This window comes from Marmota marmota, unplaced genomic scaffold (genome assembly GCF_001458135.2).
Source record: "Marmota marmota marmota unplaced genomic scaffold, marMar, whole genome shotgun sequence".
In the NCBI taxonomy this organism is placed as follows: Eukaryota; Metazoa; Chordata; class Mammalia; order Rodentia; family Sciuridae; genus Marmota; species Marmota marmota.
In genome coordinates, this window is record NW_026000051.1 from 8,117,453 (window position 1) to 8,130,722 (window position 13,270).

General features: G+C 35.3%; 1 protein-coding gene across 7 annotated transcripts in view; it reads right to left on the reverse strand.

The window, feature by feature from the left end:
- The window catches only part of Rabgap1 (RAB GTPase activating protein 1), a 162,373-nt gene that overhangs the window by 127,898 nt on the left and 21,205 nt on the right, over positions 1 to 13,270 (reverse strand). For 5 of the 7 annotated variants that reach the window (XM_015497611.2, XM_048813108.1, XM_048813107.1 and 2 more), the window contains exon 2: positions 11,614 to 11,813. In XM_015497611.2, coding sequence (XP_015353097.1) covers positions 11,614 to 11,763 — 150 coding nt within the window. In that variant the 5' untranslated portion in view covers positions 11,764 to 11,813. Of the gene's footprint in view, positions 1 to 11,613; positions 11,814 to 13,270 lie in introns of those variants that run through there. The other 2 variants (XM_048813112.1, XM_048813111.1) reach the window with 1 other exon arrangement.

Below are 13,270 nucleotides of genomic sequence, written 5' to 3' on the forward strand. Positions count from 1 at the left end.
GGATTGCGAGTAAGGGAGGTCTCTGGGGGGGGGGGGTATGACCTCGGGGACTATATTTTGTCTCTGGCCCCTTCCTCTCTCTGTTTCCCAGCTGCCATGAGCTGAGCAGTCTTCATCTACCACACCCTTCCACCAGGAAATTCTGCCTCATCTTAGGCTCAAAACAATGGAACCAGCCAACTGTGGAAAGAAACCTCAAAATAAATCTTTCCTTCTCTTGTTAGATATTTTGGTCACAGCAACAAAAAGCTGAGTAACACATAAGCCTATTTGCACAAATTCTCAACAAGATCCCCCATTCAAAGTAACCCAAGCTAAGACATAATAGGTTTCCTTATTTTCTTCCCATAATGATAGGTAGAAATCTTCTTCCATCCTTTCAGGAAAGACGTAGAATCTGAGGATGTTTTATGAGATTGTGGATCCAACACCTCTCTATTTTACACCCAAGACCTTTTTTTTGCCCAATTCAATTATCAAAATCCAAGTACCTTGATTATAAAGAATAGAAATTCTCCAGTGCACTTCCAATATCAACTCAAATGTATAGCTTTAGTTTTCAGTTCCCTCATTTTCTTAGACATTTTCATTCCTTTCTTGTGAATACCACTATCCAACTAAAAGGGTGTTTGCTATATTTCTTTCAGCTTTCCTAATTATTTTATATTGGGACATTTTTACAGTTTCTAGATTAATACATATTTCCAAAAATGAGCATTCTTACCCCCAGTTGCTAAAACAACAATGGCAGATTACCAGTTGACAAATAAACTTTCAAAAAAATACTCAATTGGGACTTTGTGGTTGAAGAGTGACTTTTTAGAACTTTCTAAAAGGGTTTTCTAGATCCAACATGTTCCTACTGTCACTGTTTATGTTCTGAGCATGTATTTTAATGCAACCAAATAAATGAAGGAAAAAAACCTGAAATCCTTGGAACTTACTGTTTGATAAGATATTGTACAAGTTTTTATTATTGTTATTTTGTTACTCTAAGGTGCTCAGCAAACAGTTTCAAAAATACAAGTATCACTGAGCAAATAATCTTCAGTAATCCTATTTAATCCTATTATACCTTCTTTTGATGATTTTAACAAATTTAACAATGGTCTTATTACATCTTCCCTTACCAGTTCTATGTACAATAGCCTATAGATGATTCAGATGTACTGAAATTACATGAAAATACATAAAGTGTTTTAAACTTGGAAAACATATTCCTGTTTCCTTCTCTACAAAATCAGAAGTTACCTTTTTCTGATAAACAAGATAAATGAGAGCAAAAACAAAGTTCTCTGGAGGAGCCATAAGGATCCTTCATCTGTACCATAAATTTGAGTTCAAGAAATCAGAAAGAGGAAAAATAAATCAAACAGTAATTAAAATGTTTACAAGAAAATTTTCAAATCAAAGATTGATTTATTTGAACTTGCAATGCTATATTCTTTCAGTATAGTAACTGTTCCTAGGCTAACTCTTCCATTTATGCAGAGGATGTTCTTTTCCCTACTCAAAGATTTGACTCTTCTTTTGTACTAGTAATGTGTCCTCTTTACTGAATAATTCCCATCGATTAGATATATCCTAAAATTGATCACAAGAACCAAACCCCCTCAGCCACTATTCAATTTTCCTGCCTGCCTCCTTTTATACAACAAATCTTTGAAAGAATTGTTTTTATATTTTGCCACATCTTTCTCACCCCATTTACTACCCACAATCTAGTAATGCTCTCATCTTTCCAGAAAGACACTCTTCTTGAGGGTCAATGAGGCCTCCATATTGTCATTTTTCAGTCACCATTTATATTAACCTCTTAGCAGAAATAGAAATTTTACTCTTGGGGTTAGTGTTATATAGAGCTCTTGCCTTCTTTTTTTTTTTTTTTATATATTTATTTTTTAGTTTTCAGCAGACACAACATCTTTGTTTGTATGTGGTGCTGAGGATCGAACCCGGGCCGCATGCACGCCAGGCGAGCGCGCTACCGCTTGAGCCACATCCCCAGCCCAGAGCTCTTGCCTTCTATGTGTGAGGCACTGGGTTCGATCCTCAGCATCACATAAAAATAAAGAGATTGTGTTTATCTACAACTAAAAAATAAAAAAAAAAAACAAAAATATTACCCTTGCTTTTTGGAATATTTTCTTCACTTATATTGCAAGGCATTCTTCTGTACTTTTCCATAAACCTACTACTTTATTTCTTCATAGTGTTCTCTGTTACCTTCTCTTCAGCTCAATCTCTAAATGCTGAAGTGCCCCAAGAATCACTTCCTAACTCCTCTCTTTAGTATCTAGTTCCTTTATTGTTAACAGTGGTCTGCCTCATGCTTTGAATATAGCTCTGATACTCTACCAATGAGGTTATCTGAAAAATGAACATGTTTTTTCCTCTTTTCCATCTCCCAAATTAGCAAGTGAATTTTGATATGCCCTTCCCCCAAATTAGGGCACAGCTGGAATGTAGCCTTTGAGTCACCTTTTTAAAAACCCTGTGTTCCCCATGATGGGCAGAATCACAGTCTCTGGGACAGAAGTTTCCTGTGTTTCTCCTTTGCCAGCAAAGCAGTAAAACCTTTTTCTCAAAATGATGTCCTTGTTATTGAATTGGCCTATCTGCATATGTGTGTAGCCACACCAGAGTAAATTTTATGACGTTTACATCATCTCAAAAAGAAACACTATGAGAATATAGTTCAGTGGAAGGGTGCTTACCTGGCATGCAGGAGACCCTGCATTCAATCCCCAGCACTACAAATAATAAAAAATAAAAAGGACTGGCAGTATAGCCAAGTGGTAGAGCATTCCTGGGTTCAATACCCAGCATCACAAGGGAAAAATAAAATAAAAAAGCACTATCATAATAACTTAGATATCATCTCCCAGAAACCCAGACCTAAGCAATCACTAATCTACTTTCTGTCTCTGAAGATTTATCTATTCTAAATATTTCATATTAATAAAAATACATAATCTGTGGGGGGTTTTGTGACTGACATGTTGTTTAGCATGTTGCCTATGTTTTTTATGGCTGAATAATATTCAATTGCATACCACATTTTGTTTACCCATTCAACAAGTGACAGACGCTTAGATTCTTTACATACCCTCTTAAGTTATTAGATATATTATTTACAAATACTTTCTTCCATTCTGTGGGCTCTTTCTCTCCCCGCCTTTTGTCTTTTTTTGGGGAACAGCTGAGAGAACGCAGGGTGTTGCATGCTCAAGGCAAGTGCTCTACTACTGAGCTATATATATATGTGTGTGTGTGTGTGTGTGTGTGTGTGTGTGTGTGTATTTTTAAGTTTTATTTTGAGCCAAGGTCTTTCTTGCCAAGTTGCCCAGGCTGGGCTTCAAGTCTTTTGCCTCAGACTCCCACATAGTTGGGAGAATACCTGGGATTACAGGAATGTGCCACCATGCCCAGTTATTTTCACTTTCTTGATAGTATACAAACACAAAAGACTTTAATTCCCATGCAGTCAAATTTACTATTTTTCTTAGCTCTTTATGTTTCTAATATACTAAGAATCCACTGCCATATCCACTCAGAAACAGTGGCGTTCAAGCCTTCTATTTCTTTATTGATTTGCCTAGTTTTCGTACCATTATTGAAAGCATGGTATTGTATGTTTTAATGACTACTGTTGAGATGTTTATTCTCTCTTCATTTCTGTCAGTATTTATGTTGTGTATTGTGGCACTGAAATTATTAGCTATACAACTATTAAGTGTCTGTGATGGATGGACACTTATAAGATTATACAATATCCCTTATCTCTAGTAATAGTTTTTGCTTTAAAGTATCATGTCTAAAAACAGAATAACCTCTCCAGATATCTTGTGCTTGTTGTTTGCATGATATCTTTTCATATTCTTTTACTTTAACTCCATTTGTGTCTTTAAATCTAAAAGGTCTCTTGTAGGCAGCACATATTTTGATCATGTTTTTTTAATCTAGTCTGAAAGTCTCTGCCTTCTGATTATATTGTCTAAAAATTTACCCTTAATATTTTAGATAGAGTTGGACTTAGGTCTACCATTTTACTATTTGTTTTATACATGCTTCATGTTTTTTGTCCTTTTACTGCTTTCCTTTGCATTCAGTAAATATTTTCTAAGATAGCATTTCCATTTTTTTCCATATGAAGTTTGGTAATTATATCCTTAGAAGCTCTGCTCTAGTAACTTACTTACCATGTACACATTACAAGCCTCTTGATTTGTAATAATTTAATTTCACTGAAATACAGAAACATTATTAACTACTTCCTTTTCTCCCTTTTTGTAGTACTGTTAGATACATCAGATCTATAAAATGTTACATATCCACCAACACACTATAATTACCATTAATTCTATAAACACTTTTAAAGTTGAAAGGAGACCAAATACATAATTATGGCTTTTGTAATTTATCATTTCTGGTTCTCTTCATTTGTTCTTGTGTATCTGAGTTAGCATACAGTCATTTCCCCAGTCCTAATGGAGTTCACCTAACTCTTTTTTTCCTGTTATTGGCAAATATATTGCAACAATGTATCTAAGCATGTTATGCACAGAGATACATACACATATATAATGCAAAAGGGAAGAAAGAAATGTATGTATACTGTCTTTTATTATAATATAAGACAGTATATGTACACCTAAATACATATTTTGTGTGGATTAAAATTACCATTTGGGGGCTGGGATTTTGGCTCAGTGGTAGAGTGCTTGCCTAGCATGTGTGAGGCACTGGGTTCAATTCTCAGCACCACATATACATAAATAAAAAATAAAGGTCCATCAACAACTAAAAACTTTTTTTAAAAATTACCAATTCAAGTCACTTGCCTAAAGAACTTCCTTTAGTATCTTGTAAGACAGGTTTACTAGCAATAAATTTTCTAAATTTTTCTTTATCTCAGTGTCTTATTTAACCTTCAGTTTTGAACAGAGACATACCTAACTTTACTGCACTTCACAGACATTGTGTTTTTTGTTTTTTCAAACTGAAGGCTCATGGTTTCACTGACTACAGCAAGTTTATGCATACCATTTTTTTAACAGCATGTGCTAATGTTGTGTCTTTGTCACATATGTAATTCTCACAATACTTCAAATTTGTTATTACAATTATATCTCTTATGGTGATCTGTATCTTACTACTTTAATTGTTTTGGGGTACCATGAACCACACCCATATAAAACAGCAAACCTGAGAAATGCTGCATGAATTCTGAATGTTCCATCTACCAGCTGTTCCCCATTGCCTCCCTCTCCTTGGGCCTTTCTTTTCCCTGAGACAAAACAATACTGAAATTAGGCCAATTAATAACACTATAGTGGCTTCTAAGAGTTTAACTGAACAAAAGCCAGGCAAGTTTCTCACTTTAAATCAAAAGCTAGAACTGATTAAGCTTAGTGAGGAAGGTATTTCAAAAGCAGAGAGACTAAAAGCTAGGCTTCTTTGACAAACAGCCAAAGGAAGGAAAGGAAATTAAAAATGCCACTCCAATAAACATACCAATAAAAAAGAACAATAACAGTTTTATTGCTGATAAAAAAAGTTTTATTGATCTAGATAGATGATCAAACCAGTCACAATACTCTCTTAAACAAAAATATAATCCAAAGGAAACTCCAATTCTCTGAAGGTTAAGAGGAGTTAGGGGCTTGGGTTGTGGCTCAGTGGTAGAGTGCTTGTCTAGCACGTGTGAGAATCTGGGTTCAATTCTCAGCACTGCATATAAATAAATAAAAGTCCACTGACTACTAAAAAAAAAAAATTAGAAGAAAAAATTTTATAAAAAGAGAGGGGTTAGGAAACTACAGAACTGAATGTGAAGCTACCAGAGGTTTGATCATGAAGTTTAAGAAACTATCTTTATAACATATAAGCACTGGGTGAAGCAGCAAGTGCTAATGTAGAAGCTGCAGAAATTATCCAGAAGATATGCCTAAGATAATTGATAAAGGTAGCTATACTACACAAAAGGTTTTTAGTGAAGACAAAGCAGCCTTACACTGGAAAAGAAGCTGCCATCTAGAATTTTCCTGGGTAAAGAGGAATTAATTAATCTCTAGCAAGAAAGTTTCAAAGGACAGGCTAGCTCTCTAGTTAGGGAATAATGCATCTGGTGACTTTAAGTTGAAGCCAATGCTCATTTACCATTCTGAAAATCCTAGGGTCCTATAAATATCACTTAATCTACTCTCCCTATACCCCACAAATGTAGCAAAGCCTGGGTGACCACACAACTGTTTAGAATCTGGTTATGGAATATGTTACGCTCACTGTTGAGACTGACCGTTCAGAAAAAAGCTCACTTTCAAAATGTTATTCCTCACTGACAAGATACCTTGTCACCTAAAAAGCTCTGATGGAGATATAAAATGAGATTATAATGTTGTTTTTCACAGCTGTTAACAATATCCATTTTGCAACCCATGGAACAAGGAGTAATTTCTACTTTCAAATGTTATTGTTCAATAATACATTTTATAAGACTATAGCTGCCATAGAAAAAGATTTCTCTGACTTATCTGGGCAAAGTAAACTGAAAGTCTTTTGGAAAAGATTCACCATTCTAGATGGCATTAAGAACATTTGTGAATCTCAGGAGGAGATCAAAATATCAACAATAACTGGAGTTTGGAAGCAGGGGATTCCAATTCTCATGGACGACTTTGAGGAGTTCAAGACTTCTGTGGAGGAAGTAACTGAAGATGGGGTAGAAATAGCAAGAAAAATAGAAGTGGATCCTGAAGAAGTCACTGTATTACCTCAATCTCATGATAAAACTTTAACTAATAGGAGTTGCTTCTTATGGATAAGCAAAGAAAGTAGTTTCCTGATATAGAACCTAATCCTGATAAAGATGCTGTGAATATTTCTCAAAGGATAAGAAGTAATATAAAATATTACAAAAATTCAATTGACAAAACAGAAGCAAGATTTGAGAAATTTGGTTCCAATTCTGAAATAAATTCTAGTATGGGTAAAATGCTCTGTAACTGTATGACATGCTACAGAGGAATAGTCTGTGGAGACTATTTCTGGCAAGCCTCATTGTTTAAGATAAACTGCCACAACCACCCTAAATCTTGAACTATCACCATTCTGTTCAGTCAAGCTGCCATCAACACTGAAGATATGGTACTTACCAGCAAAAAGAATACAACTCATTGAAGGCTCATGACTATTAGCATTTTTTAGCAAGGAAATATTTTAAAATTAAGGTATACACATTGTTTTCTTCTTCTTTAGACAAATGCTATTGCACACTTTTTAATAGACTATAGTGCAGTGTAAACATAACTTTATATGCACTGGGAAACTAAAATATTTCTGTGACTAACATTATCGTGGAATTCTTTTCTATAGTGGTCTAGAACTGAACCCATAATATCTCCAAGGCATGACTAAAAAATAGGTCGACTGATAGTTTCTTTGAGCACTCTGAATGTTATCCCACTGATGTCTTCCCTCCATTGTTTCTGCTGAAAACTTAGCCATAAATCTTACTGGGATTCTCTTCTAAATGATGAGACATTTATCTCTAGCTGCTCGCATCAAGACTTTTTCCTTGTCTTTGGCAATTAGCTATTATTAAGAAGTAACTATTTGTGGATCTCTATGCATCTATCCCACTTTGAGTTCAATGAGTTTCCTAAATATGATTACTTCTTTTTAAAAACTATGGGATGTTTTCAGATATTACTTAATTTAATATTTTTTTCCTGCTCACTTCTCTCCCCTCTTTCGTCTGTTATGAATATGCTGATGAAATTACTACTGTAACACATTTCTCTGAGGCTCTGTTGTTTCAATCCATTTTTTTCTTTTTTTCGGAGTAATCGCTATTGATCTTTTAAGCTAATTCTTTTATTTGCTGGGTTAAACCTACTCTTAAGCCCCTCTAGTGAATTTTTCATTTCATTTCATTTATGGTGCTTTTCAAAATTCTGTATTTCCATTTGCTTATTTTTAAATAATTCTATCTCATTACTGATGTCATTATATCCTCCTTTTTTGGGGGAGAGGGGGTAACCAGGGATTGAACTCAGGGGTATTCAACCACTGAGCCACATCCCCAGCCCAATTTTGTATTTTATTAGAGACAGAGTCTCACCAAGTTGCTTAGTCCCTTGCTGTTGCTGAGGCTGTCTTTGAACTTGTGATCCTCCTGTCTCAGCCTTCAAAGCTGCTGGAATTACAGGCACGTGCCACCACTCTCAGCTATATCTTCCTTTTTTAAAGCATGATTTCATGCAATTTGTTGGAACGTATTCATAAAGACTACTTTGAAAGCATTCTATGTTAAATCCAACTGGTCACTCTCATTTCAGCAATTTCTGCCACCTGGTTTTTTTTGTTTGTTTGTTTGTTTTTTAAGTGTATGGGTTATATTTTCCTGTTTCTTTCCATGTCTAATTTTTTGTTGTTGTTTTTGTTGAAAAGCAGACATTTTAGATAGCATATTATATTAACTCTCAATTCACTGCCCCACTTTAGGACTGGTTTTTATGTATCCTGGTTTTGGGTAGTTTTATACTCCTGCCTCCAGAATGTTATACTTTTTTTAATGCTGCTCCTCAGAGGGTTCAGATTTGGGACTGCCACAGTTACCCTGTGATGAGATTGATTTTTGACAGGGCTCTGTTTCTCACCATGCCTAGCTATTAAAGCTCCTTTAATTGCTAGCTGACTGCTTTACTGATTTCAATAGTACACTAAACCAACTAGACCCAGAGACTAAACCAATTAAACTTGAGTTCCTTGTTCCTTCTAAGAGAGAGTTTCAGAAATCAATGTTTGAGATTTTGACCCATGGTGGTCTCCTCCCAGCTCTGTCTTTCGCTGGTATTCTCAGGCAAACTAATGGTTCTATATCTAAGCCTTTGTCTAATCGATCTACCAATTTTCTCCCAATTACCTTTCACCGCAACCTCCACAGTTTGAGACTAACCTTAGGCTTGAACTTCTTTACACTCTTCCTTCAGGAAGAGATTAGGAGCTGATTTATGGCCCTGTTTTCTCAACAGGCAAAAATCTCTGAGCCAAAGCTCTGGACCTAGGAGTGGGGAAAATGGCACACTTCTCACTGCGTGACATCCCAGCTTCACTTGTCCAAAATAGAGCCTCTGTCCCAGGAGCAGGGACTGAGTAGGAAAGGGGTGGGGGCCTATCTCTTGGTTACACTTGGCTAACAACAGCAGCTGGAGGCAGGAAGAAACATGTTTAGTATGCTCCTCCCCAGAAGACAGTGGCCTGGAACCAGGGAACAGACTGTAACATTTTGGAGCAGAGTTATCTCAGTTGGGAGAGGTAAGGAAGAAGTAGGTTCTGGATGAAATAACACAGATTCTTGTTGCTCTTACCAAATTTTAATAAATTTTCTTGGATAATTTGTCTTCAATAGCTTGACTTCTTTTAGAACATTTCCAGAGACTAAACTTTTGGCTTTTTCCCAGTAATATTCACCAGTTTTACGTTCCTGACATGCTATAAGGACTGAAGCCCTCTCAGCCAATGAGCTTTTAAAAATGTAAATTAGAGCCCCATATTATAGTATGGATGTAAGGCATCCCCCCCCCTCCCAAAACAATGCAAGATGGTTCAGAGAAAAAATGATTGGGTTGTGAGAGTCTTAACCCAATCAGTGAATTAATCCCCTGGTAGGAATAACTAAGTAGTAACTGAAGTGGTAGGGTGTGGCTGGAGGAAATGATGCATTGGTGATATGGCTATGGGGTATATATTTTGTACCAGGAGAATGGAGTTTTTCCTCTCTCTCTGCTTCCTGATCAACAAGCAAGCTACTTCTCTCGGCCACACTCTTCTGCCATGATGTTCTGCCTCACTGTGAGCCCTAAGGAATGGAACCAACCTTCTATAAACCTCTGAAACTGTGAGACCTAAATAAACCTTTCCTCCTTTACAGTTTTCTGATTGGATTCTTTTAGTTACAGCAGTGAAAATGCTGACTAAAATCTACCTTGTGTGGTAGTACAAGATACCTGTAGACTTAGGAGCCTAAGCCAGGAAGATCATAAGTTCAAGGCCAGCTGGCCTCAGCAACTCAATCTCAACTATTTTGAGACAAAATTTAAAATTTCAAAATTAAAAATTAAAAAAGGGCTGAGGATGTAGCTCAGTGGTAGAGCACTCCTGAGTTCAATTCCAGTACTCCACCCCCCCCAAAAAAGTAAACTAGATCATGTGCCCAAACTTTGTAAAAATTCCCTTCACATTTATAACTAAGTCCAAATTCCCTACCAAGTTCCACAAGGTTCTATATGATCCAGTCCCTGCCCATCACTGGGATCTCATCCCTTAATGTTTTTTTTTACTTCATTCATTGTGCTCTGACCTCTCTCTCCAAGAGTCTTTGTATCTGCTGCTTCCTCTGAAAAGCTCTTTCCCCAGTTCTTCCATGGCTTTCTACCTTCTTTGACTCTGGTCTCACCTCAAGATCATCTCTAAAATAGTACCTGTCATTCAGTATTTTTACTGTCTTCTTTTTTAAGTTGTTGAGAACCTTTGTATTTATTTATTATTTATTTATTTATATGTAGTGCCGAGAATCAAACCCAGTGCCTCACATATGCTAGGCAAGTGCTGTACCCCTGAGCGGACACCATCCCTTTACTGTCTTCTTTAAAAAAAAAAAAAATTATTCCACTGTATGTTTATAAGTGATAGAAGTGTTTCCAAAATTCTGAAAACAAAGGTCAAAAGACAACCACCAAATCATTCATTCCTCATCCACTGTAACCTCCTTTTTCGTAGGACCTAAATTTACTTGATATATTTATTTTTTATTTGCTTAAAGTCTATTTCCGCCATCAGAAATACAAGCTCTAAGAAGAAAGGGGGAGTTGCCTGTGTTATTTACCACTAAATCCCCAGTAACTAGAACAGAACCTGGCACACAGTCATTATTCAATAAACACTTATTGAATGAACAGATGTACAAGAGAATTGGACTATTTTAAAAACTACTTATAAATTACATGACAACCATTAACAGATAACCTGTTTTCATTATTATCCATAAAGAGTAGACTAGTAATATAGTGTAGAAAAAGAAGTAATAGTTATTTATTTGGTGGAGAAAAGACAAAAGTGGTCAAAGACCAGGTATTTAAAGTTATTTCATGGGCTGGGGATGTAGCTCAGCAGTAGAGCACTTGTCTAGCAAATGTGAGGTCCTATATTCAGTCCCCAGCACCATGGATAATAAAGTTGTTTCAATATCTTAAACTTCATTGCGGACCTATCAGTACCCTTACAATACACATAACAGGCTCCCCCAAAAAACAAGCACCTCTAATTCTATGATAAAGTGAAAACAATACTAAAATTACACATGTTTACATGATAACCATCAGAAGTTTGACAGGAATGTTAGAAAATTTAGAAGAAGCTAATCAAAGAGAAATCTTAACCAAATATAAATTTCTCACTAAGTGTACATAGACTGCTTTAACACTATAAGAAGAAAGTACATTAATTCCATTTTCTCACTTTGCCGCCATGTCCCTTTTCTGTTAAGTCCAAGTTTTGCAAAGGGCTTAGCAAAGCTAAGCGAAATAAACTTAAGTTTTTAAGTTTTACCTTGAGTCCTGTTTTCTCATCATCACTTCCATTATTTGTAGATGGTGTCTCATCTCCTTGCCTGGAAACCAAGACAAAATCTTCACTATTAAGAGTAGACACTGAGTCTGAAGAGACACTGATTTTTCCAACAGAAGCCTTGTCATCCATAACTCAAGAATGAGGCTCAACTCATGAATGATTAAATATTTTTAAAACGCCTGAAAAACAAAAACCATAAAGATATTCATATAGAATGTCTGCCAGATAGTCAATTATGCTTTAATTCTTACAGAACACGTGTAAAAAATTTTTTAAACAACACTTCCAAAATATTTTCCCAGGATGTTCACTACTTACTATTACTGGCTTTCTATTCTGATAATAAGGGAATTTTATACTATTTAGGGTCAAAATATTTTAGACTTCAAATAAATAAAATGTTTTCCCTTCAGAATGACCCTACCTATCTACCGTGATTTCTCTGGCATATGTTGGAAGTTTAAGTCTCCAAAATTAATGGAGTACTAAACTTCTGTTTTCTATTCCTTAACTTGTAAAGCTGTAAACATAAATGAAATGAATGCACTTGATTATTATGGAAAGCGTATTAACTAAGGTTTTCCTTGCATTCTCAATACTTAAATTTAAAATACCATCATGGTTTTAAAAAACAAAATTTCACCTTAACACCCCAGAGACAGAAATTCAAGGCAGGACAAGCATTAATACTATAGCTGGGAAATATCTTACATAAGAAATCAGAATTCCATTGAAACTCAATCTTAACCACACCAACTTCTTAAAACTCAACTCAATATGAACATTATCCATACCCTAACAGATTCTGAGAAAGACAAAAAAAGAGGATTAAAATATGTAAGTTTGTAGATTGAGATTCTACTCATTTGGATAATGTCTATATTCCAATTTAAATTCCTGCCATTTCCACTCAAGACAATATATTTAAGGGACTCTTCCTTTGACTTTTATTTCTCTTTTCTAATTATTTACTTTTATATTTACAAACACAACAGAAAGAACACATCTTTGACTGGATCCCCACAGTGTTTTTTAAAAAACATTTTAGATCTATTTGAAGGGTAGCTTTTAAAATGATTTTATGGAAAAAACAAGAAAATCAGGATCATTAATTTATATTCTCATTTTGTTTTTTGATGCAGTGTTGCATAATTTGTTAAATGCTGTTTATGCAGTAGAAATGTCAACAAATTGTTTTTGGCATATAAACAAAAATTAAGCTTACCCTCAATGTATCCACCAAGAAAAGCATTCAAATGTTTGGGACAAATACATAACTGAGACTAAAACTGAACAAAGCATAATAAAAAAAATATGAACATTATCTAATACATGAGTTTCAGGCCAAAAATCCCAGGAGAAAATATAAAGATGTGTCACTTAAAAGAGTCATTCAATTATTTATTGACCCCTAGAATAAAACTCAAACACAAAACTACCATTTTAAAACCTGGTTCCCCATTTTCATTTGGTTGCCAACACATCAAGAGAACCTTACAACATAACCAATTAAGAAAAGTAGGGGTTGGGGATATAGCTCATTTGGTAGAGTATTTGCCTCACAGGCACAAGGCCCTGGGTTCAATCCCCAGCACAACAAAAAAAAAAAAAAAAAAAAAAAAATAAAATAAAGGTA